Raw genomic sequence first — 27,430 nt, 5'->3', positions numbered from 1 at the left:
GAGTCAGTTTTGGTAGTTTATGTCTTTCTAGGAATTTGTCCATTTCATCTAGGTTATCTTATACATATTTGTTGGCTTACAATTGTTCATAGTAGTCCATCATCCTTTTTGTGTTACTACTGGTATTTCCTCTAAATGAAGTAACTTTTAAATGGTTTAATAATTATCATAGAATTTTTAAATTAATAAAAGCAAAGTTAAATATATAATGGACTACTACAATTTTGAGTTTTTACAAATTCTGAGTTACAGGACATACAAACATACCCTTCCAGCTCTCACCTCTGGAAAGAAAAGAGAGAGGCACAAAGACAGAACCTACACATTTGTAGGTAAAATACACCAAAGTCCACTCAACAGAATTAAGAAACAAAAAACAGCCAACCACACTCACATTAACACATGTGCATTCATGCATTATAATAAACCCACTATGACAAATTCTGAAGGCATGAGCACTGTAAAACAATCATGTGCTAAACCGTCTCAATTTTTTGAACAGAGACTAATTCACCCCTTTATTTCTTGAGTTCAGGAACATCAGAATTCTATACATTACGCTTTCTGAAATCATAGTTCACATACTAATATACATATATATGTATGTTTTATATATATATATATACAAATACATGACACAAACACACACACACATATATATGTATTAATGACCACATAATTTTTACAGACTCCATGATCAAGAATCAGGTTCCCTGAAAGTCACAAAAGAAGTTCAGATATTAACAAGCTTCACAAATACATATTATATCTGATCTCTTCTTGTAAAAAATATTTATAAAACCATCTTACAGGAAAAGTTGTATATTTTATAGTCTTTTCTTTCAAAGAAACTATTCTTAAACTTTCTTCAAAGAACCTGAACTAATTGTTATGTTGACTTTCCTAAAACAAAATTCAATGACAAAATTTTGAAAACGTTAAAGAATACGGCAAGCTATCAAGTTGTACTGATACATTTGATACATTCAGGAGAAAACTATGCTTATCACTATATACCTGACTGGTACTCTAGTTTATACAACACTTATGCCTTTTTTATTTTAGTTGATTTTTAGCGGGGAAAACCCCAGGATGTAGGGCAGGGGGCACTAACAGATTTTTTTTTTTTAATTTAAGCATTTTATTTTATGACACAATGAAAACTCCTTACTACGCTAACATCTTTTTTTTTTTTTTAAAGATTTTATTTATTTATTTGACAGAGATAGAGACAGCCAGCGAGAGAGGGAACACGCAGGGGGAGTGGGAGAGGAAGGAAGTAGGCTCCCAGCAGAGGAGCCTGATGTGGGGCTCGATCCCATAACGCCGGGATCACGCCCTGAGCCGAAGGCAGACGCTTAAGGACTGATTCACCCAGGCGCCCCCTACACTAACATCTTAATCATCCCATTAGAGAGGAGACAAAACTGATGTTCCCATAGGTAGATGACCTGTCCAAGGTCACAGAGCTCCTAAGTGGTAATGTTGGGACCAGGACATCCGGTCCACTGACTCCCAGTCAGACATCTCCTCTGTGTGACCCTGCTGCTCACTTAGAAAAAACAAGGGGCAAAAACTTAGAACACAAAGTGTGCTTAAGAAGAAAATTTCCAGTAACTCTCCCGCAACTTTTTCTCTGAAAGCATGTTTATTTTGAATGTTTATGAATCACTCTCCTCATCTTACTTTGTTATCAACAATTCGACTAAAAGCATGTTTTTCATAATCTTTCTGATATGGAGTCTTCAGTGACCTGCCACCTATCAACTTCACAGGCATATTTAATAACCTTTAAGAGTAGTCTTCAGAGCTTAGATCTACAAGATACCGGCACTGGAGGAGATAATGCTGAGTGAAATAAGTCAAGCAGAGAAAGACAATTATCATATGATTTCTCTCATCTATGGAACATAAGAACTAGGAAGATCGGTAGGGGAAGAAAGGGATAAAGAAAGGGGGGGCAATCAGAAGGGGGAATGAAGCATGAGAGACTGTGGACTCTGAGAAACAAACTGAGCTTCAGAGGGGAGGGGGTGGGGGAATGGGATAGACTCGTGATGGGTAGTAAGGAGGGCACGTATTGCATGGTGCGCTGGGTGTTATACGCAACTAATGAATTATCAGAAACCAGGGATGTGCTGTATGGTGACTAACATAATATAATAAAAAAACATTGAAAAAAAATATTAAACAACCTGGAGAAATCCCCTTTCAAGCAATTTTGAGGCCAAAGTAGCTCACGTGTCACTGAATGCTCTTCTGCACAACACTGATTTAAAACATTCTTTGCAACTAATGAATCACTAACACTCCATCAAAAACTAATGATGAACTGCTGTATGTTGGCTAACTGAACATAATAAAAAAACCTCATTCTTCTAGCTCTGTAGATAGCTATTTATCAGTGATTAGAGATGTTTAATACCAATGACCATTACCTACATATTTCCTACATACTTAAGAAAGCTCGAACATACTACCTGTCCGTGCCACAATACTGTTCCATCACAGCACGAAGCACTAAATGAAAACGTCACTCATGGCAAATGGGCATCATAGCGGTAGTCACCCAGCACAGGACAAAGGTCTTCTGATTCCTCTGACACAGAGGCCTAAGTACAAATTAGTTTATCTTCATTTTCTCCTCAGAGAAGCCAACATTTACTTATAATCGAAAGTCTTCAAGAGTCAGTATGATTTGAGAGACAATGCATCCTAAGTGGTCACACACCCATGGGTTAAAATGGAGATCGCAGTCATAAACCTACTCTCTAGCCTAGTGACCGATGGACTTCAGTCCAAAATCACACCGTCCTACAGCGCATTTATAATTATTGGGGTAGGGGTGAGAAAAGTATCCGAGGAAGCTCTGGGGGAGAAGGATTAAAGTACACTTGTGTTGAGCACTGAGTAATGTACAGAATTGCTGAATCGCTCTACTGCACACCTACAGCAAACACTGTATGTTAACAGCAATGGAATTAAAATAAAAAACGTAAATAAAAAAAAAAAAAAAGGAAGCTGATTTAAGTCTTTGCTGCTCCCCCCTCATCCAAATCAGTGCGATGAGGAATTGGAAAAAATCTGCACTTTTGGCCAGAGATTTCCTGGGAGAATCTGAGGAAGAAGCAGTACTAATGGCTTCCCTAGTGCCTTGACCCTGGTTGTGGCAGCAACTTTTTCTCCATTCGCCTGACCATTTACAAAAAACAAACAGGGGGTCCTTCTCCCATTATGCTGCTACCGACAAGACTGCAAGTGAGTTGTTCCAAGGCTAGGATCCCAAGGAGCACCTAAGAGAGTGCACAAATAGATGGTGTTGGGACCTTACCTTTTGGCTTCCTCGAGGTGGCACAGATACTCATAAGCAATGTTCTGCCGCCTCCGCTCATCCATCTCTTCCGCAGAGAGCCTTTCGTCATCCACGATAGCTAAAAATAGAGGAGAGATCGCATTACTCGTAAGGGCAGCGTTCATCAAATAAACACCTGAGACGACAACTAGAAAAAACTCATGCAATTCAACACTGGACACTGAAAGACAGAGGTACTGAAACATCGGACATAGTAAGATTTGCCTTTGGATTCTTACAGTGTGCCACTGCTAGCCAAAAAATAAAATGCAGCATGGGTCAAAACTACTGCATAGAATGAGAACAGCCATCATTGTTCATAGACATGAAGCCACGGAATTCAGACAGCCTCAAATCAATTAGAGCAAGGTCCGCTTGCAACAACTTTCCTTAACAAGCTTGTAGAATTGGCCCAGTGGCTCAGCTTGGACCGTCCTGGGAATTTTGAGGTTTAACAAATAATCGACAAGGACGTGTGTTTTCCCACTCCTAACGGGAATTAAAGCGTCTCATCCACTGCAAACCCTCTTTTATAGATGCCAAAGACTCAGAGTCCTCCTTCACGTATTTCTTGGCCTTTGTGAGGCTAACTTTCTGGGCCAACAGTATCCAAAAGAACAAAACAAAGGAGACATCAAGTGAGCAGTTTCCAAGCCCACACCCTTTATTCTAACACAAACCTAGTTTATAGACTTCCACACTTCAGCTTTTTTTTCTATAGAGAACACGGCCTCCCCATTTCCTGAGTGCATTTCCTCTGCCCAGAGTCTCAACAGCACTCAACTGTCACATCAGCCAACTCCTAGCTATCCATTTTCATGACAACATTCCTTTCCCATAACTAGGAACTCCTTTTCCTTCTTCAATCCTAAACTTTAATTCTAATAGCTATAAAATCAATCTGATTTCTTGTTTGTTACATTATTCATCTAATGAACACAAGGTATGCGTGTAGCAGGGGTATGGTCACATGGGGCAGGAATGTCAGAATGCTCTTTTCTTCCCCAGCCACCAGTACCAATCAGCCATTTCATAAATGAGACCCGTGGTTCCAAGCGGAAGAGTTAAGGTCACCCGTCCCACCCTAAGAAGGGCCAATCCCATGCCCCATTGATGAGGAGTCCAAAATATCATCATGGCAGACAAAAGGAATGGAGACCAAATTTTGAACTCTTACTAGAGCAAATACAATGCTAAATGCTTAAGATCAAAAAAATAATACCAGAACCCTTAAAGAACTCAAAAGAGAAGGGCTTAAATTTGCATCAATATAAAATATGGCAGAATTCCATAAGCATATAAAAACATGCTAGATGCTTATATATCAAGTGCTTACTTTGTTTCAAGCCCTTAAGCCGTGTTTTTTATGAACTGTCTCACCTAAGTCCCATGACACCACGAGGCAAGTAGTTTGTCCCACTTTACAGAGCAAACAGGTTTGAAGTCATTTGCCCAAGTGAAAAGTAGAAACATTAGGGCTAGAAATGTGTGGATAGGATGGAAAAAAACCCAAAACCCAGTATGGAAGAACTTAGGGAAATGTCTCCTCCTACAGATGAGGAAGAAAGGGAACCGGCAGAAGAGAGAGGGGAAATGTGCAAGAGCACCAGGACAGGCTTGAATATCTCAACCCTGGGGGCCAAAAAAGCAGGAGTCTCCACACATGTCATCACCCTTTTCCTACCCTCCCTTCCTACCACTCTCAGTTTCCCAGTGTGGTTGCATTCCTTGAAACAGGGAGACCTCATCCCGGACCAATGATATCAATAAGGGTCAACAAAGATTTGTGTTGTCAAAAGCATTTTCTTTTTCCTAATAAACTCAGTCTGCTCTGAACTTTAGAAGAGAGCTCTCGAGTTGAGGACAAGTACCAAACTCTGGAACCACCCTCCTCTGCACCTCCATCCCAAGCACCCAGGTGTTCGCTGTCTCTCCCCTGGACTCTTGTGACCGCCCTCAAATAGCCTCGCAGCCACCCCTCCCCCACTTGTTCTCCTCACCACCACCAGAGCATCTTTCAAACACACAGTCCTGCCGATGTTATTCTCCCTCACAAAACCTGCGATGGATCCTCATTTCCTCCAGAACAAAGCTCGAGCAGACTTTCCCACTCCTGCCCTGCAAGAAGCCTGCATTCCAGCCACTTCTTCCAACAGCACTGCGTTCCAGGACCACGCCATGAACTTCTAGGTTTGAGTGCTTCTGCGCTCCACTTTCTCTGCCTGGAAAGCCATTCTCCCACCTTCTGTGTGTGACATCTGAAGCAAAATTCTGTGGCTCGCCAAGTGCGGATCCATCTACTTGCCCAGCACTTTGGTTCACCTTTCTATTACATCATTCATCACAGAAGCTCAGTCACATCTCCCTCTACAAAATGGGGTTTCTGTACAAGAATGGACTCTTGATTCACCTACATGACCCCCTCGCATTTATCACGGTTCCCTGCAGAGAGAGAACACACAACCATGTGCTGAAAAGTTACCTTCATGAAGTGAGCTCACCATCATCCCAAAATGAATATATTTTGCAAATTAGGCTTTTCTTATCCTGAGTTCTCTTAGAAGGTAACTGGCACACCCACATATCCTCACCTATTCCTGCACCTCCACCGTTCTTAACACTTCATCCCCAGGACACCTCATGACTTCCGGTTTCTCGTTTCACTATCAGTCTAAAGACCGGTCTCCTATTTCTGACAGGATACTATCATTTTATAGTAACTTCAGACACATTAAAGCTTGAAAACAATATAAAACTCCTAGTATGAATCCATGTGATCATCCTACCCTGTCCAACTTTTAAATATGAGTGCAGGAATCACATTCTAAGGGAGCCACTCTCACTGCCGTCTTCCTTTTTGGCTGTTACCTCCTTGCACCTCCATCAACCTACCCCCGGAGGAAGCAGAAGCCTTAACGGCACTCGGTTCCTAGGCCTCGACCCCCAACTCCCTGCACAAGCCACCGAGAATCCACCAGTCCGGGAGAGCTACTGACAAGCTCTCAAACTGTGACATCACCCTGTCCAAAGAGAAGATTTGACTCAATGTTTGAATTAACACACACACACCACAAAGCTTTAAATGGCAGTTTCAACATATTGGCCACAGCTGACAAAATTCTGCCCATCTTTACAGCTCAACTCAATGATCACTTACTTCCTTAAGTCTTCCCTCTTTGCTCCCACTCAACATGTGCTCTCTAGTGGTACCCCCAAATACTGCTTAATAGTAAACTCCTAGAAGGCAAATTTGTGTCCTCAACGCGTCCAACTCGCTATCCAGCACAGGCTACGTGCTCCATAAGACTATGTGACAAAAAATAATCTCCTATGAGGAATGGTGAATACAGGGGCTCTAAAGTATTTATGTGGGTATTTTGATTTGCTTGCTCACGCCGCATAAAATAAGGATACGGTCACTGATGGAGCAAATACAGCACCATTCCACAGACCTCACTTAAGTCATGTTCGGCTCATAGATTCTCTCGGCCAGGCTTGAGCCAAAGCATCTGGGATTGGGCAGCGAACAAAACAAAACCAAGAATGCTTGCCCTCATGGGTCTTGCTTGAACACGTCACTTCCCTCCCTTCTGACCTGGCCTGTGGGACCACCCGTCTGGCCGCTGCCCTTGCAAGCACGCCCACTTCAGCCTCACCTTCCTGCCTTCGTCAGCTATGGTCAAGGCATATGCTAAGGTTCTGAGCGTGAGGATGTCTGAATCACAGCAAAAGGCAACCCTTCTGGACCACAGAGGTCGCCTGCAACGTCTTCTGCATCATTCAACACTGACTAAGTAGCAACTTCTGCTAAGAACCCCTGGCCTGGATAATCACCCTGCCGTTTAAAGAGCCATCACCGGGGGCGCCTGGGTGGCACAGAGGTTAAGCGTCTGCCTTCGGCTCAGGGCGTGATCCCGGCGTTCTGGGATCGAGCCCCACATCGATCGGGCTCCTCCGCTGGGAGCCTGCTTCTTCCTCTCCCACTCCCCCTGCTTGTGTTCCCTCTCTCGCTGGCTGTCTCTCTCTCTCTGTCAAATAAATAAGTAAAATCTTAAATAAATAAATAAATAAATAGCCATCACGGAACGGACAGAATCTTCGGCACTTCAGCCTGACTTCAGCACCCACACAGTGCTCTCCCATGTTACTGTGAGGTCCTCATCATCCCCCTGAGGGGGAGACATGATCTCCTTCTCACAAATGAGCAAACAGGGGTCATGCGAGGAGAAGGGAGGGCGTGCGGTTACTCGCTGGGTCACCTCAGCTCCGCAGCCGCTGCTCTTTGCCCCGTGCCCTGCTGCTGCTCAAACGGAGCGAGCCAGGAGAGGCGCCTGTCACCGCCAAACCCAAGGGCACATCGTCTAAGTGACTTCAGAACTGCTTTGATCTTAAAGCAGCTGGACTAGCTGCGATTTCCTCTGAAGTTCATCTTTACTTGCTGCCTCGAACCCTAGGAAACACAAGGACATTGTGAAGAACAGCTTCCCGAACTACGAGCAACTCACAAAATGCCTTTTGTAACATTAGCGGACGGTGGCTAGAAGATGGCACTTTAAAGTGGTAACATTCTGGGGAAATGACACGAGAGGGCTTACTCAGGGGTGTAAGGAGCGGAACAAGCACTTGTAGAGAAGGTTTTGAAGTAAAACTCTAAGTGATGGAAGGAAACTTAAGGAGTTCATTAAAGAATACCCCCAAAATCCACTGTAAAAACAGCCTGAAGGCTGACCTCATTCATTAAGGAGTTTGCCTGGTCACTTAACTTCCGCTACTCTACTTGCTCCTTCACGCGCACAGACACCAAAGCCGCCATCTCCTTGGTATTAAAATTCATTCACTTGTTCGACCAGTATTTGAGGGGCTGCTTTGTGCCCGTCTGTTCTATGGATCAGATACAAAGTGACAGGTGTGACTTGACAGGTGTGACTTGTCATGACACAGGAAGTCCCTCAGCAAGTGTTTATTATAGTTAAACAACTGGAAGTGTGACATGATTGCAGGATGCCGAGATAGGTAGGGATATACTCCCTCCAGTGGAGGAAGGGTCAGCAAGAATCGCAAACACCAGGACTGGGAATCCCTGTTTGATGAAATGGTGGTATTTAAAACACATCCTTTTAAGGAAAAGCCAGTTAAAAATACGGTATGAAGCATCAATCCATAGAAATCTACTGGAGTTTAGCATTTTATATACACATTATTCTGTGTGACTCAAAATTTCTTTAAGGAGCCCCACGAATCTTCAGTCCTGAATATATAATTCAATTCACATGTGTGTTGAACCAGCTTGTAACATGTGAGATCAGCTTTTAGCAGGAGAGAGCATGGTCCAATGGTTATCTCCCCATTCCCAGGATTTAAAGAATGGCTACCAGAGATGTATACACCAAGGAAGGAACTAGAAGGAAGAGAACTGATTCCAAGACCCTAAAATGGGCAAGGGACAGGGATGGGGTATAAAGATGAGAGAACCCCAAGTCCAAAATTTCCACTAAGGCACAACACTCAATAAACTTGACCCATGATATATTCTGGCTTCACACCAGCTTCCTGAAGCACTTTCCAGCTGCTTGATCTTAACATGATCCAACTTCCCTAATCTGAATCGTCTTTTGAAAAATATGCAAACTGAGGTTGCAGTTGTTAGCAACCCGATGCATATTCTCAGGTACTCTAAAGAATTTTTTTTTTAAGATTTTATTTATTTATTTGACAGAGATAGAGACAGCCAGCGAGAGAGGGAACACAAGCAGAGGGAGTGGGAGACGAAGAAACAGGCTCATAGCAGAGGAGTCTGATGTGGGGCTCGATCCCTTAACACCGGGATCACGCCTTGAGCCGAAGGCAGACGCTTAACTAACGCTGTGCCACCCAGGCGCCCCTCAGGTACGCTAAAGAATCTTTAACAACAATACAGAGTGCCATGACATGTGTTAAAAACATTTGAGGTTTTTATCAAGTGACTGAAATTATGAGACCCTGAGAGCAGGGGCTCCTACCTCATCCACCCCTATCAAGTGCCAGGTAAACAGTACGTGCTCAATAAAAGCTGCTACATGGTGTGCTCAACTTTGTGTTCGCAAGCAGAGATGTCGGGTTCTTTACAGGTTCAGTCCTACTAAGTCCAAAGTCCTGATGGTAACACAGCCACAGTGGCCAGATTCTAAGGGAAGGTGAACTTTAAAGCCCACCCTCCATGCTTTTCCTGGAACTTCTCTCCCATCACCCATTTCTAAGAACTCTCCAAAGTTGTAAAGCAACACACAACTTCAGAGGATATTCCGGTTAGGCAGGGTTATCAGACACTGTGACTGCTTCCTCTAATAAGGCAAAGCCCTAAATCTTCAAGCTCAGCAATGGAAGGAGAATTTCCTAGGTGAGGAAAGAAGGTAACCCCCCCCCCGAAACTACTCTAGTTACTTATAAGAGTTAGAGTGTCTGGCCACCCATCTCCTTTCCCAGTGAGGTTATTAAGGCCCAGAAGACTTAGGAAACATCTTTGTCGTATTTATTCAAGAAAAAGAACAAAATATTTCAGGCTTTGTGAAAATGGTTAACCCCCTTCTGCAAATATGCTTTAAAAGTACATTGCTTTCAGACCCACCTACGAAAGAGGGTTCTTTGATCCCACTTTGATACGAAAGGTTCCAAACACCTTTCCCCCAAGAACGTGATCATGCTTGAGCATCTAAAATACCGCTGGTTCCTATGAAGCCTGACTCTCAAAACCCAGGACACCTTTTCAGAACAGAACCTCATGTCTACATCTCCACAGACAGTAAAATCAATTTTGATCCACTGTGTGAATCTGAAGAATGTCATACTTTTTTTAAAAATATATAATCTAGAAATTCAAAGCCGGCCATAGAGATTGTTAAGGTCCACCCTGCAGATGGGGATGGGAAGGATGTAGGACTTTGCTCCATTTAAGGGAAGAACTAAAGGCAATGATTGCTAGATTTGGGATTTCTTAGTTATCATTTCAAAAAATATTTGAGGATCAAAAAGCACTTATTTTGCTTCCAAGTAGGCACAAGTAAAATTCCATTTGTTCACCACCTGCTCCTACATGCTCCATCATCCTTACGCAGATCTCAGTGAGGAAGAAAGGACTGTCACGTTTCCAAGGACAATTTAAAAATTTTAGCTCCAACAGTTAAAATTACAGAAGGAATTGTAAAACCTTTAGTCTGGATAAGCTTCTCCTATTTTTAAAAGAAGAGAAAGGAATCCAAGTCCTCTCTACTTGAGTATAAACTTTTTATGCTTAAGATGGTCAGTACAAAACACTCCAAACTATGCAGAACCAGTCCTAATATTATTCTCCCTCTTCTCTATAGATAAGGACACAGATTATTTACTTTTTTTTTTAAAGATTTTTTTTAAATCTATTTTTAGAGAGAAAGAGACCGAGAGACTGTGCGTGAGCAGGAGGAGGGGAAGAGGAAGACAGAATCCCAAGCAAACTCCATGCAGAGGGCAGGGCCCCACACGGGGCTTGATCCCAGGATCCCAAGATCATGACCCCAGCCAAAACCACGAGTCCAACGCTTAACTGACTGAGCCACCCAGGCGCCCCGTACTGTAACTTTAATATCCCATAGGAATTAGCATAGTTTACAGACTGAGCAGGTTACATAATGACAGTTCCCTGGGCTCTTCTCAGGGAGTAGCAAGTCACTGCTAACACTCTGTCCCTATCCTCTGAAAAACTACCCCAAATAAACCAGAATATCAGAGGTTTCTACAAAGCTGTTTGATCTTTAGAAGATAATAGAATACCAAGGCTTGGTCTCCTTTTTCTTCAACTATTGGGAGAAAATAACCAATCACAAATAGTTCAAGAAAACCAAATAACCTCTTGGCTTTGAGTAGGGTATTTTTCCTGCATGTTTCATGGCCATTGGTCTTTTTTTTAAAAGATTTTATTTATTCTTTTGAAAGACAGAGAGAGAGAGAGATTGAGAGAATGAGTGCGAGGAGAGGCAGAGGGAGAAGCAGACTCCCTGCAGAGCATGGAGCCCGACTTGGGACTTGGTCCCAGGACCCAGGGATCATGACCTGCGCCAAAGGCAGATGCTTAAACAACTGAACCACCCAGTCACCCAAGGGCATAGGTCTTCTTTCTCTTATCAATGTAAGATCTGTGTAATGCATACATCAAAATAGCAGACCAAAGAGATTAACACTTAATGAGCACTTACTATGTGCCAGATATTTGACATAGTGTGTATCTCCATATAACTTGCAAATTGAATGTATTTGAAATCACATAAATTGAAAAAAGCAAAATTTGAATTCCACACATGTATACACATACTCAACATATATATGTAATGGGTATATGTTCTTAAAAATTATATAAGGTTATGTTACTACATGCAGTGTAATTAAGGGGGAAAACACCTAAGAGGAAATAGCAAATGTTAAAACACTTGTTTTTAAAAGGAGTGGTCTGTGGTTTTTTAACTTTTTTGAATCATACACATTTTCCAGATACTCTATACCATTGATGTGTATTACTTTAATAATAAAAGATTAAATGCGTTTTAATGTTCAGTAACAGAAAAAAAAAAAAAAGAGAATACCGTGAGGAATAAGCCTTAAAGCCAGTTCTACTGTGGAGCGCCTGAGTGCCTCAGCTGGTTAAGCATCTGTCTTCGGCTCATGATCCCGGAGTCCTGGGATTGAGCCCCACGTTGGGCTCCCTCTTCAGCAGACAGCCTGTGTCTCCCTTTGCCCCTCACCGCCCCCCCCTTGTGCACACACTCTCTCTCTTTCTTTCAAATAAATCAATAAAATCTTAAAAAAACAAAAAGCCACTTCCATTGTGAAGCATGCCTTCCATGCATTAATTGCCCCATTTGAACTTCTAGAGAAGGATCAGTCATTGAAAATGTGCAACGATTATTAATCAGCTTAATGAGGAAAAAAGGTCATGGAAGTTCAAAGACAGCAAAGAGGAGAGGAAGACGACTAAGGCCACGATAATCTGTCTGAAGGCTTTAAGTGCCTAAATGCTTTGGGGATGATGAAATGATCGGAGAGAACAGGTAGGGTTAAGACCAAAGTGAAACGGAACGAATGGAAGGGGACGTCATCGGAAGAATGAAGAGAAGGCTCCAACACACCCGTGTGACATGAGCCCTTACAAGTCTGAATCAGGGAGAAGAAAGAAAAACGTAGTGACGCTTTGCAAGGGCAGAATCTGGCAAAAGAACGAGCAGGACAAAGCAGAGCATGGTACGGGGGAAGAAAAAGGAAGCCAACACAGAGCAGCCGACTCATTTCAGCCACTCACTTCGGATGGTGGAGGTGGAAACGGCTCAGCACCAGAAAGCCCCCTGATGCGCCACTTTACATAAAGGCAAGTTTAATTAAAGAGAAAAAAAGCGGAAGCATCCCACTCTTCTAGCATTATACTAAGGAGCTGCTTTTCAATCTCCACGTATATTTAGAAGACAAGTTTAATGTAACAGACTCAATTAGAAGGCTAGGATGTAGAACAGAAGGGCACTATTAATGCAAGCATATGCTGTTTGTTAGGGAGTATGAATTAACACATGATTCAGGACAGTCAATTTTTAAACTATGCCAAAAACTCAGCTCTCAAACGGATCCTACCATGCAAATGGAGATATTTTGACAATACAGTCATGGATCAAGAATACATTTCAAGTGGATTGTTGGGCTCGTGCAATTTAGTCTAGTTATCATGATCAAGAAGTTTGTTTTTGAGAAGGACATGCCAATCACCATCATTTCACACACTGAGGGTTTGTGGGAGACCGGACTTGCAAGAAATCACGTCACACCACATACGGTGCCAATATCAAACAGCGGCACCTGAACGAAGTCGGGCTCGTTTGTTTCAGAGAAGTCCTACACATCCATAAAGTGTTACTGCGAACATTTTCTCCTGTAACTGCAACAGCCCTCACAGATAGATGGACAAGTACAAATTACTTCCTTTTGTCTAAGACTAAAATGGTTTAAATGCTTTGTTCAAGGTCCCAGAGCTAGATGACAGACCTGGTTTGTATTTAAAACCAACTCTTGGCTCGTGTTTAGTTTTTATCAAACTTTTGGAGGTACCCTGTTCTCTGAGAGCAAACATACTTTTATTCTTTTCTGTCAACAGTCCAGGGAGCAGTAGGAGGAAGTGGAATGGCTGATGTGGGAAGGGAGTTGAGTTGGCAAGAGGGGGTGAAGCCAACGTCAAGTCTGCAAGCTGCAGAGAATGTATACAAACCCTGATTTTGTAAACTTCTTGAGAAGGGTATAAAATACCCTGGGAACGGCCCTCTTGTGGGAAAGAATTTACCCCACTTGGGCAACAAAGCTGAAAATATTTTGGTTTTGGCTTGTTGTATGCTTTTTGTTCTAACACGCAGTACAAAGTCCTAAGTTTAGAAAAGAGGATATTCTATGAGCACAAATGAATGACACCAAGGTTTTCAAGATCTTATGCTGCTTTAGTCCAAAACTGAAAAGCTTTCTACAACAGCCACAACAGCAACCACGTTAAATAGAATTCATGCTTTTCTGCTTCGGACTTAAATTAATAACTGATCTCCCTCCGGCAGTTCTTTCTTGGCTGGGGACCGGACCACGGTACTGTACGTAAACTACACCACATGTTTACTGCACATCAGAGGAGACAGCCAAAGCGTGTGTCAGCCACCAGCTCCTTAGAGGATTTGAATACAATTTCAGAATTAAGTCACTGTTTCTGCTCCAGACATGAGAACCTCGCTAGCATTTGTGCAGCACAAGTGTCCATGATGGTGAAGCCAAGTGAGGATGGAAACTTCCTATTGGTCCACTAGGTGCAAAATGCTGACAGAGAATTATGGAGATGCAGAGTCCTCAAATGCCTTCCAAATGCCTTGTAATTAAATCCAATCAATACAACAACAGAATGTGTTTCTTTTGGTATGTGGCAAAGTCCCTAACTAATGGCTAAATAGTTCCAGGGACGGTGGGGGCAGAGGAGGGACGGAGAGGGGTGGGTGAAAGGACTCTGTACCCCTCAGAGTTTACAACCTAACAGAATGCATACTTAATGCCAGAGACGTGTTGGAAAACTCCTTTGGAAAAAGTACAATTAATTACAGGACAGAGAACAGGAAAGCCAAGGGGAAGAGCAAAGATTATTCAGTAACGGGACTAATCAGGGCCAGTTTTCTAGAAGTCAGGTTTGAAAAAGAGGAAAGTTCAGTGGGGAAACAAAGGTACAAAAGTCACTGAAGAAGAACGAATGAAGTGCACACGCAGCTCAAGGTGCAGTCTTATGCTTTGGCTTCTGCCCCATTCCTTCGCCTTCAGAATCTCCCCCCTGCCCCTCCCCAATCTCGCAAAGGTCTCTGCATTTCTTGCGAGGAACGGGGACCCTATCCAGGACGCTTTACAGCTGCTTCTAAGCAGCGCAGTTGAAAGGAGTACGGTTGTTTGATGACAGCGAAAAGACCACATGATAGCTCATACTCCAAGAGCAGGGCAGAGTTTCACTCTGTTGATAAAAGCTCTTTTAACAAAGCTAACCCTGCACATCTAATAACACACATAATTGCAAGGGAATCATAGAGAGTTCATTGGGCCTCAGTTGTTAAAGCAGTGACATAAATTACTGTAATTACTGTGAAATACCCAAGCCAAGTTCCTTATTTTGCCAGTTCACCAGTGCTCAATCAACAAGGATTTGCTTTCCCTTGGAACATACTCAGCATTGCATCCATGGGAGCTGGGGATGGAGAGTAAGCCAACAGTCTTAGATCTGCTCTTCAAAGTCCGTGCTTCCCATTCCCTCTCCGAGTCCACCGCCCACTGCCATCCCGACGCCTCCCCTAGTCAGACAGCCCTGGGCACCACTACATGGGTTTCTGCCCTCCCAGGGGGATTCCTCTGCCGTGGTCTTGGGCAGCTCCAGACCTCCCCTTACCCAGCTTCCCCTCCCTGCTGCCATCATGCTGGAAAGAGTAAGAGATATCTAGAAGAGGATGAAGGGCAGAAAGTAGTAGTCCAGAAAGAAAACAAAGGCAGCTGCGACTGCCAGCGTGGAGAGGCCGGCCTACAGGGCTGAGTGAGGAGAGGAACCAGTAGAGGGGCTGGTGGGAGCTGCTGGTGAGGCTCTGGCTCCTTCCCATCCAACCCCTTCCACCCCCCCCCCCCCCCCGCCCCGAGGGCTCACATGGCAGTTTCTCCTGGCACTAGATTTGCTGCACTGAGCCCACAGTGATCCTGTGACGTTCTACAGATGTGGAAACAGAGACTTGGAAGCGCTGAATCATTTGTCCAGGATCACGGCTGACACGCGGGAAGCAGTCTAGCAGCAGCCCGGACTTACTGGCCCATCGCCCTCAGGAGACGCAAACCTGCCTTTCTCAGCCCTCTCCCGGCCCCCGCACACTCCTAGGTTCCCCACACCGTGTAGTCATGACTTGTATCATAAAAAATCGCCCCCAGGAAGAGAAGTGCCCAGGGCACAGGTTCAAGGCCAATAAGCACGAGTTGTCTAATTTCAGTCTCACTTTCAGAAATCATTCACTGTACATTTTAGTCCCCAGCTCATCTGTGGTGCAGTATTTGAAACAGGAGTCCCCAGCTCCGGACTCAGTAAGGCTGGCATTGCAAGCAGCCGTGTCCCGGGTACCGTGCGGGCTGCACGGGTCTGCGCACTGCCCGCCCCGGGTTTCCCGGTGTGCAGGTCCCAGCTGCTGACTCTGCTTAGCTCACGCTTGGCTGCGCGTGTGCAGGCAGCCTAGCTGCAGAACCAGCCGGGACGTGTCGTTCCTGGGAAGCATCCGATTCGAGGCACTTGACCCACTTATCCCGTAAGTGGGAAAGCTCATTCCATCTATTTTTATACATCTTTTTTCAGAGATGGGCTGGTTTGATGTTGGACGCTCCAAGTCTGTTCTTCATTCAAGTCATTCAAAACTCCTGGAAGGTAGATGTACTCCAGTTTCGTAGATAAAATTAAGCAAGCTCGTTCTCTACACACTCCAGCACATAACCCAAAAGATCTTCGTTCTAAATAAGTTCTTGGTGCAAACATATCTGTTATGAAGTATCTTTATCCTTCCAAGTAGAGAGCAAACCCCATGCTCTTCCATTCACAGCTCTGTCCCTCTGTATATATAAAAGGGGACAACGTTTAACTTTAAGGTTTATATATCTACCATAACCTCTGCTTCTACCCATTTTATGGTCAGATAACTACATTTTTTAAGATTTTATTTATTTGAGGGAGTGAGAGAGAGCAGAAGCAGGGGAGCAGCAGAGGGAAAGGGAGAAGCAGACTCCCCTCTGAGCAGGGAGCCCGATGTGGGTTTCGATCCCAGGACCCTGGGATCATGACTTGAGCTGAAGGCAGACACTTAACCAACTGAGCCACCCAGACGCCCCAGATAACTATTATATTGAAATGCGGTTCTATAATGAGGATTTAAAACTCCGGAAATTATTAACTTGATTATATTTTCTCATTATAAACTGTGGAACTGCCATTGTACAGCCTCTTTCAGAAAAAGTTTTCAACCAGAACACGGTTTATTTAAGCTTTCAATACATCTCTTTAGATCGAAGCAGAATATTCTATTGTTAGACGATTATAAGCTTAGGGAAAAAAAAAAAGAAGCAGGGAGAGGTTCTGGCTGAGAGTAGTGACTCAGTAAGTGAGGAGACAGGTTCACACACACCCAATGTTTAACCTCTTCAGTCCATATGAAGGTAGCATGAGTGGCCAGGCGTGCTCTCAGACCTGTCTTGTGGCTCTAAAAATACATGCAGTTTACTCTGAATGAGAAAGGACTCACATTCCTTCCCTTCCCCATTCCACACACACGGCATGCACACAACTTACTTTTGCATTACTGGAGCTATTCGGGGGGATAAGTCAATCCACAGGCCTGCATTAGGACCAAGAATATTAATGTTATAACCTAGTTTTACTGCAGTACTCTCTTCTTTTAAGGAAATAAGATCAGGCTATTGGAAGTTAAGAAAGAGTTCTTGTAATAAATCATACCATACGTTTTTTTATTAATTGGAAGGGTGGGAAGAAGAGAATTATAACATCCCCTACAGAAAATTTGAGAGGTGGAGTAGATAGAGTATCAAAGAGGGCCCTATATAGCCCAATCCCTTTTTATAGCTCCCTTAACCTTCCCCACCAGTTCAAACAACCTTGTGTTCATGTCTGAGGTGCAGAGGCTCAGATCACACGGGTGGGAATTCCACTACCTTATCTATGAGACCCAGCTNAACAACCTTGTGTTCATGTCTGAGGTGCAGAGGCTCAGATCACACGGGTGGGAATTCCACTACCTTATCTATGAGTGGCCCAGCTTTGGGTCCCAGTTTTTGGCCAGTTCCTCTCTTTTCCCATGGCAATTCCCTAGCCATGGGAATTTTCAACTCTCCACTTTGTGGGTAGAACAGCTTCTTCTGATTCCTAGAGTTAATACAGGGAGAGCTGAGTGCCATTTCCCCACTCCTCCTAGGCCCAAACTTCATTCCCCATGTGCCGTCTGCTCCAACTCCTACTCAACACTCAGGCTTTGAATGCCCTCTTGATTTACGGCACAGGGGTTTCTCATGCTTGTTTTCTTAAAGCAGAATTGCTTTCGCTTTGATAGCTATTTCATGTCCGATGCAAGAGGGATGCTTGTCTGCAACAGGTCCACCAAGTTAACCAGAACGAGGGAAGTAACAGATATTAACAACACTTTGCAAGCTGAAAACACAGAAGCGCAAAAGGTAGTGACTGAATGGCAAAGGGTACCCGGCTTCTTAACAGATGCAGTAGAAACCACCCCACACGTGCCTGAATCTGAAGTACTAGCTTTGTAAAAACAAAGAAAGAAAGAAACAAACAACAGCATTGTTAGAGGTATGCCTTCTCTTCCCAGCATGCTCACTTTCTCACCAGGGTCCTCATCTCTTCTTTCTCCTTTCCTTCCTTTTCTCCTAGTCCATGATTTAGACACGATCTCTTCAAAAGCAGGAAGGATAAGGAGTTAATTTCTGTATCTTTCCAAGAAGTCATTCAAGTTTGATGGACAAGGTCTATGAAGGAATGTTATTTACACAAAGGGCAGAAGAATCCATGGAGTCCAAGCTAAAGATGGTGAGGATGATCAGAGATAAATAAAAAACCCAACATGCTAACTACTGTTTAGCATTTATAGTTGTGCTAGACATTCTCCTAAACCCTTTACATAATTAATTTAATCCTCACAAAATATGTAAGGTAGCTACTATGATTTCCACTTACCAAATAAGGAAACCAAGGCACAGAGCCCCCATGAAATTGAGCAGGCATTCGTGGAGCTCAGACTGGCACTAGGGCAGTCTGGCTCAATGACCCAGCTCTTCGCCATTGGGCTATGTTGCCTCAAAGAGCATTCTCGTTATAAGACAATAATGAGTGGCACGTCCTCAAGCACTGTCTTCCTAGTTGGCCTAGAGTTCCTCTGCAGGTCAAGTAAATGAACACAGAGTCAGGATGAAGTGAGAGGAGACTCGGGTAACATGATTAGTTTCTGGTATTTCTGAGTCAAGAGATCACACATAGAAATAAATATTTTATCTTTCAAAACAGCTGTCCAAGAAGTTCTATGTTCATTCCACCTCGGCTGCCATTATGGAGCACATTTTTAGATGTCTCTTTTGGAACGCCCTTCAACTCAATTATGCGTTGCTTTCAAATGTCCTGAAACTTGGTCCTTAAAGATGGGATCGGATGTCTGCAAACACCCAGTAGTCAACCCGAGCCAAGCCTAGAAAATTAAGCGGCAAACTGAACATTACTTTAGATTTTTTACCTTTCCTGGATGATAAAATGATCTTCATGGCAATTCCAAAAGAAAGTAACAAAAACCTCTCAACTACAGAAGTTGAAGGAGGTTGCTTATTCAAATGTGTAAGAGCTCGTTTGTTGTTTACTCTCCAAACAACGATCCTATGTAACAGGTGGCAAAGTTCCCTGGGTTTCTTTTCCATTTTGAGATGACAATGAGAATCTCTTAGTCACTACAGGCAAATAGTCAAACACTGAGTTTGTGAATTAGGCTTTGACACAAAACAGACTGGATTCTAATCCCAGTTCCGAGCTTCACTGACTTCTAAGCCTCAACTTCTTCATTTGGGGTATTATCTAATTATTCAGGTTACAGGCCAGAAAGAAATGGTAAAAGGCCTTTTACCAGGGTAAAAGGAAAAAGTTTAATGAAAGCAACCATTTACAAAGGCATGAACAAGGTGAAGGAAACTAGCAGGGATGTGAGATCCCCAGGCGCTAGGCACAGCGAAGTGCCACTGCCGTTCTTAGGTCTGAAAGACAAGACTACAAAGTAGTTGCATCAAGAACTGAAACGCAGCAACAGCAGAAGAGGGCCCGCTGACAGGAGCTGCGTCTTTCAGCAGAGGAAACCAGCACCACCTCTAACCAACAGCCTGGGGATGGGGGAAGCAAGGAAAATAAACAGCCTGACTTATCTCCCAAAAGCCAGAGCGCAAGGGAGCCCACGGACTATCGGACTATCGATAACGGCCTGCCTCCAGGGCACAGAGTACGGCATATCCAGCCCCATGCTGTAAGCCAATCCTGTTGTAACCCCTTATTTTAGGTGTCTGTCTATCCTACTCAATGGTAAATGCACGAAGGGCAGAGGCATCTGCCAAGCCAGGACACAGCTGAGTCATTGCATTGGTTAAGTCCCTCTTACCAGCTCTCATTATGGTATTATTTTGAATACTACCACTGTTTGAAAAATAAGGTATGATTGGGTTGTGTGCAAGACAAAAAATAAGAAGGCTTATACCTTGAAAGTACAGACCGGGTCTATAATCGTGCTTCCACCCTGTTCTATCAGTTTGAGGAGTATGTGATGCTGGAAAGAACCAAGCCCAGAAGAGTAGCTCAGAAATAAACCAGTTTAAATCTTATTAAAGCTATAAATCTTTCTAATGCTACTGAATTTCCCCAATTTGATTATAGGAGTATAGTTAATTTCATTTAAGACATAATAGAAGCTTAAAGATTCAACCCAACCCAAGTATGTCTACTCTTAAGTTCTACTAAAGCCCTTATGGAAAGGTCACTTGGAACAGTCACACATTTCAGGAACTGTGCGGCCACGAGGAGACTTTTTGGAGAAGAACAGAGAAGAAAAAGCAAAACTAATCAAAAACAAAAGGACAGGTTTTCTTAAATCTCTCTGGCATCTGCAATGCACGCTGAGTGGACTAGCTCCTGCACAAACGGCACACTTAGAGCAGCGGCTCACGGCCTCGAAGACAAGGAAAGTGTAACAGCAGACCCAGAAAGAAGCAATTCCCCCTCCTCACTTACATGTTTACCGAGGCCATTTTATGACATTTTAACAGTTAAAACCTCGGAGTGCCCAGGTGGCAGAGTCGGTTGGGCATCTGACTCTTGGATTTGGCTCAGGTTATGATCTCAGGGTGGTGGTATCAAGCCCCAAGTGGGGCTCCAAGCTCAGCATGGAATCTGCTGGAGACATGCTCTCCTGCCCCTTCCACTCGTGCTCACTGGCTCTCTCTAAAATGAATAAATAAATCTTGAAAAAAAAAGTTTAAATCTCACATAGCAACTCCTAAGAGGAACAAAAATGGAATACTAAAGTCACTATTTTTCTGCCTCCTAATTTATATAAAGAACAAAGCAAAACAGGTGTTATATTGTCCTGGAGAAAATGTACTGGACAAAGCAACAGGTGCCTACATCAAAGTACAATAGAAATATATCTCCCATATTTAATACTCAAATAAATTGCCTAAAAATCCACAAAAAAATAAAGTCACTATAAAATTTAAATAGCATAGAACTACCGAGAGTAACAAATGAGCTCCCCCTCCCTCACACATAAGGCCCACCCAAATCATCTTCTAGTCTCTATTAGAAACTCCCACTCACAGTTTGGCGCTCCTTTAAGATGGGTTCCTAAAATTTCACAGATACGTCTAAATTATATTAAAATGTTGACGAATCATCGCATACATGTTTTTCGGTAAATAGTATTTTCACTTAATAGAGGGACATATTTCCATGTCACTCCATATAGAGCTACGTCATTCTTTTTAAAGGCTGCATGGTATTGTTAATACACACATTTTATAAATTAAACCACTCTTCACTGTCAAGCTCTTAGGTCAACTTCAATTTTTCTATTCACTTCAACTATTTTCATTATTTTTCCATTAAGGTATAGTAAACTTAACACATCAGTGTGTATTAAGNTCAGCATGGAATCTGCTGGAGACATGCTCTCCTGCCCCTTCCACTCGTGCTCACTGGCTCTCTCTAAAATGAGTAAATAAATCTTGAAAAAAAAAAAGTTTAAATCTCACATAGCAACTCCTAAGAGGAAGNTCAGCATGGAATCTGCTGGAGACATGCTCTCCTGCCCCTTCCACTCGTGCTCACTGGCTCTCTCTAAAATGAATAAATAAATCTTGAAAAAAAAAGTTTAAATCTCACATAGCAACTCCTAAGAGGAACAAAAATGGAATACTAAAGTCACTATTTTTCTGCCTCCTAATTTATATAAAGAACAAAGCAAAACAGGTGTTATATTGTCCTGGAGAAAATGTACTGGACAAAGCAACAGGTGCCTACATCAAAGTACAATAGAAATATATCTCCCATATTTAATACTCAAATAAATTGCCTAAAAATCCACAAAAAAATAAAGTCACTATAAAATTTAAATAGCATAGAACTACCGAGAGTAACAAATGAGCTCCCCCTCCCTCACACATAAGGCCCACCCAAATCATCTTCTAGTCTCTATTAGAAACTCCCACTCACAGTTTGGCGCTCCTTTAAGATGGGTTCCTAAAATTTCACAGATACGTCTAAATTATATTAAAATGTTGACGAATCATCGCATACATGTTTTTCGGTAAATAGTATTTTCACTTAATAGAGGGACATATTTCCATGTCACTCCATATAGAGCTACGTCATTCTTTTTAAAGGCTGCATGGTATTGTTAATACACACATTTTATAAATTAAACCACTCTTCACTGTCAAGCTCTTAGGTCAACTTCAATTTTTCTATTCACTTCAACTATTTTCATTATTTTTCCATTAAGGTATAGTTAATACACACTGATGTGTTAAGTTTAAGTGCACCAACAGTGATTCGACAAGTCCACACATTATACTGCGCTCACAAGTGTAGCTGCCATCTGTCACCATATAACACTATCACAGTACCAATGACTGTGTTCCCTGTGCTGTCCCTTTTGTCCCTGTGACTTACTTATTCCGTAACTGGAAGCCTACGATGCCGCCCACCCCCATTCACCCATTTCACCCATCCCCCTCCCCACTGGCCACTACCAGTTTGCTCTCTGTATTGATGCATCTGTTTCTGTTTGTTTTTATTCCACATATAAGTGAAATCATATGGTAATTGTCTTTCTGTGACTTCTTTCACTTAGTATACCAGCATCTAGGTCCATCCATGCTGTTGAAAATGAGCTCATCCTTTTTTACGGCTGAGTAACATTTCAGAGAGTGTGTGTGTGTGTGTGTGTGTGTGTGTGTACACACACTACTTCATCATTCATCTATCCGTAGACATGGATTGCTTCCATATCTGCAACAAACAGGGATGCATATGTATTCTCCCTGGGGTGCCTGGGTGACACAGCGGTTAAGCGTCTGCCTTCGGCTCAGGGCGTGATCCCGGCGTTATGGGATCAAGCCCCACATCAGGCTCCTCCGCTATGAGCCTGCTTCTTCCTCTCCCACTTCCCCTGCTTGTGTTCCCTCTCTCGCTGGCTGTCTCTATCTCTGTCGAATAAATAAATAAAATCTTTAAAAAAATGGATAATAACCACATAAACAGATGAGATGCTCAACATCATTAGTTTGGTTTTTGTTTTTTTTTTAAGATTTTGTTTATTTGACAGAGAGAGAGAGCACACACGCACAAGCAAGGGGAGCTGCAGAGGGAGAGGGAGAAGCAGGCTCCCTGCTGAGCATGGAGATCGACGTGGGGCTCCATCCCAGGACCCTGGAATCATGACCTGAGCTGAAGGCAGATGCTTAATCCACTGAACCACCCAGGCGTCCCATTATGTTATCTTTCTAATTTCTTGAGGAACCTCCACTCTACTTTCTACAGTGGCTGTACCAGTTTATATTCCCAGCAAGTCCACGAGGGTTCCTTGTTCTCCCACATCCTCACCAACGCTTGTTATCTCTTGTAGTTTTGATACTAGCCAGTCTGACTGGTGTGAGGCGAGAGCCCACTGTGGTTTAGATCCATATTTCCCTGATGTTTAGTGACGCTGAGCATCTTTTCACGTGTCTGTTGGCCATCTGCAGGTCTTCTTTGGAAAAATGTGTATTTAGGTCCTCTGTGCATTTTTAAATTGCATCTTTTTGGTGTTGAGTTGTAGTACAAGTTCTCTACATATTTTGGATATTAACCGCTTCTCAGATACAGCATTTGCAGATAATCTTCTTCCATTCAGTAGGCTGCCCTTTCACTTTGTTGATGGTTTCCTTTGCTGTGCAAAAGCTTCCCAGTTTATTTTTGCTTTTATTTCTCTCACCTGAGGACACAAATCTAGAAAAATGTTCCTAAGGCTGATGTCAAAGAAATTACTGCCTGTGTTCTGTTGTAGGATTTTTACGGTTTAAGGTCTCACATTGGTCTTTAATGCATTTTTAGTTGATCTTTGTGTATGGTGGAAGAAAGTGGTCCAGTTTTCCCAGCACCATTTATTGAAAAGAGGGTCTTTTCTCCATTATATGTTCTTGCCTCCTTTGTCCTGGATTAACCACATACACATGGGTTTATTTCTGGGATATCTACTCTGTTCCATTGATCTGTGTGTCTTTTTTTTGTGCCAGTACCATACCATTTTAATTACTAGAGCTTTGTAGTGTATCTTGAAATCTGGGACTGTGATACCTCCAGCTTTATTCTTTCATTAGGTTGCTTTGGCTATTCAGGATCTTTTGTAGTTCCATACAAGTATTACTTGTTCTGGTTCTTTGGAAAATGCTATTGGTATTTTGAATTGGGATTACATTGAATCTGTTGATTCCTTTGGGTAGAATGGACATTTTAACAATATTAATTCTTCCAATTCATGAGCATGCTGTATCTTTCATGTTTGTGTCTTCAATTTCTTTTATCAATATTTTATAGTTTTCCAGGTACAGGTCTTTCCAACTTTATTCCTAGCTATTTTATTTTCCCCCCTTGCTCTTTGTACAACTACAAATGGAATTGTTTTCATTTCTTTCTGCTACTTCATTATTAATATAGAATTTGTACAGAAATTCAAGAGATGCCTGTATATTAATGTTGTTTTCTGCAACTTAAGTTATTTATTCTAGTAGTTTTGTGTGTGTGTGGTCTTTAGGGTTCTGCAAATAGTGACAGTGGTGCTTCTTCCTTACCTATTTGTATGCCTTTTTTTTTTTTTAAGATTTTATTAAGTAATCTCCACAACGAATGTGGGGCTCAAGCTCACAACCCACAGTCGAGAGGCACATGCCCCACTGACTGAGCCAGCCAGGCCGCCGGATGCCTTTTCTTTATCTTGGATAAGAAATGGACTTCAGCTTTGGACTTCCTGTACTGTGTTTAACAAATGTGGTCAGAGTTTTCATCAGTTCCTCACAACATACACACCACATCTTTTCTTTCCCTATTTACCACGAACTCATTCTTGATACGGCTTTGCTAACTTCAACTCAAGCTCATTTTTTATTGAATCAGCACGGCAGCATACTGTGAATTAAATAGTTTATGTACCTTTTTGAAGTGGTTACATTTTCTTTGATTCCTTCCATTAAGAGGTAGAGTCTAGGTCCCATCCCCACAAATCTGGGCAGACTCACAATGGCTTGAACCAATGGAGGTGGCACAAGGGGTAGTATCGGACTTCTGCAGCTAGGTTATGAAAGCCCATACAGCTTCTTCTTGGTCTCTTAGAACCTTCCCTCTCTGAAGCCAGCCACCATGCTACACGAAGGGTCTACCTATAGGAGACCTGGTGAACAGCCCCAGCTGAGCTCAGCCTTCAAGTCATTCCAGCCCAGGTATCAGGCATATCAGTGGAGAAGTTTCTGGATGATTCCAGTCTCCTCTCCCACCAGAAGTTTGAGTCTTTTCTAGCTAATTGGTCCAGCAAATACAGCAGAGGCATGTCCTTTCCACTGTGCCTTGCCTGAATTCCCAACCCAGAGAATCTGTAAGATAGTGGTGGTTTTATTCCATGAAGTTTTGGGGTAATTTGTTATATAGCATTATAAAAGGGAATCAGCGTACATAAGCCTATATGGCTAACTCAGGCAAGGGACATTTCTCTCATCCCAAATCTTACTACTTCTTGCTGTAAAGACATGTTGAAAGACGCTGAAGTCTGGACTAGTACCTCCAGTTAGTCTTTGAACCACTGAAACTCTCCTGTCCTCACCTATAAATTAGAGGGGCCTATGCTTTCCCTTCTTAGAGGGATACTATGAGAGAACTAAAAAATGTGCTAAAACCCGACACAAGCAAAATAGTTGTGTGTGTGGGTGTGGGTGTGTGTCCCTTTTCATTCAGCTGTAGCAAAGATATTCAAATGCAAATCCCATGAACTTGGGGTTTAAGATTTAGTCAGGATCTCTAGACTTCTGCAGAGTGGAAGAACTCATTGATTTCCGTTCTCCCGCAAAGACTTTTGTAGATTGGCATTCTTCTAATTTTGAAAAATTAGAAAAATAATGAATAACAAATTTACTTTTAACACCCTCATTAGGGTGATAGGAATGTTAACTAATTTTAACATAGTAAAAAACAGATACAGAAGGGGAAAAAAACCCAAATATGTCTAAGTCCTCACAATGATTATATTTGGGCAACAAAATTATCAATTCCTGAAATTTTTTTCTTTACATTTCAGGTTTTTTGCCTGGATGACAATTTATTACTTCTACAATATATATTCTTGAAGTGAGTTGGTTTACTAAGCCCTGTAAAGACACTGCTGTCCTTGCAGACTGATATCCAATTCCCCCTCCAGGCACAAGAACAGTGGGTGGCCTGGGCTCCCACCCTCCCTTACATCCCCAGTTGGAAATGTTTTCCTCTCTTCTCACAGTTCCAAGTGCCTTCTCCCACTCCATCCCTGGTACCAGCAGACCCGCAGAAACAAAGGCTTCGGGGTAACGAGAACAGCACCAACTGCTCCTGTTGCCCAATCCTGGGAGAGAGTCCCTGGCTAGGAGAGCAGGTGCCCGACTGCTCTCGGCCCTGCAGAGCTGAGCAAAGACAAAGTTAGGCCAAAGCTGTTCAGAGGGGCCCCTAACCCTGTGTGACTCTCTCTCCTCAAACTGAAGCCAGGGAGCCAGCAAGCAGCTCGGAGGTGAAAATGGTCTCATCTGCTGCCTTTCTGGAGCCGGCCTGCCCCTCCAGGGCCTGCTCAGAGGGTGAGGCCATCTGTCTCAGGCTGTCCTGTTCAATTGCTCCGCCCAGTGCCAGGTAAATGGCTGCAAGCACTGGGCCTCCTGCTGCGTGACAGCCTGCAAGGCCACAGACAGGCACAGACGATCCCGTTGGGCCCACAGAAAGGTCTGTGGGCAGCCCCTTGCAGAGCAGATTGCCCCCGTTCAGAGTGTTCATCAGCTTGCTGGAACCTATCTGCCAACTTTTCTTTAACTGTCAAGAGTTGGTCCTTCTTGGAGCCTCACTCCTTACAGTGCCGTCTATGAACCCACAGTGTGAGCAGCACCTGGAAGCTCGTCGGACTTACAGAATCTCCCACCCAGCCCAGAACCCTTTCTTAAAATTTAATGTCTTCCTCAGTATAAAACCTGTTAGACTAGTCATGGTAGAAATACTGGGGAAAAAAAAAACAATGGGTTTTTAAAGGTGGGAAAAAGCATAATCCCATTCCCAGCAGAAAGGCCTCATTATTCCTGCACTGGGGAAAGGGGAGGGGGAAGAGCTCAGCTCACTTTATTTCTGAGCCAAATCCCAGCGCATGAAAGTGAGGCTATTTCATTTTAAATCGCCACCCACCATCACAAACACTA

The 27,430-nt window shown here is 43.0% G+C and overlaps 1 protein-coding gene across 1 annotated transcript in view; it reads right to left on the bottom strand.

The window, feature by feature from the left end:
- IQGAP2 (IQ motif containing GTPase activating protein 2) overlaps positions 1–27,430 on the bottom strand; it is a 283,284-nt gene that overhangs the window by 234,203 nt on the left and 21,651 nt on the right. Inside the window, exon 2 of the mRNA XM_034656385.1 lies at positions 3,332–3,431. Coding sequence (XP_034512276.1) covers positions 3,332–3,431 — 100 coding nt within the window. The remainder of the gene's footprint in view (positions 1–3,331; positions 3,432–27,430) is intronic.

This window comes from Ailuropoda melanoleuca, chromosome 3, assembly GCF_002007445.2.
Source record: "Ailuropoda melanoleuca isolate Jingjing chromosome 3, ASM200744v2, whole genome shotgun sequence".
In the NCBI taxonomy this organism is placed as follows: Eukaryota; Metazoa; Chordata; class Mammalia; order Carnivora; family Ursidae; genus Ailuropoda; species Ailuropoda melanoleuca.
This window is presented reverse-complemented; position numbering and strand designations above follow the sequence as displayed.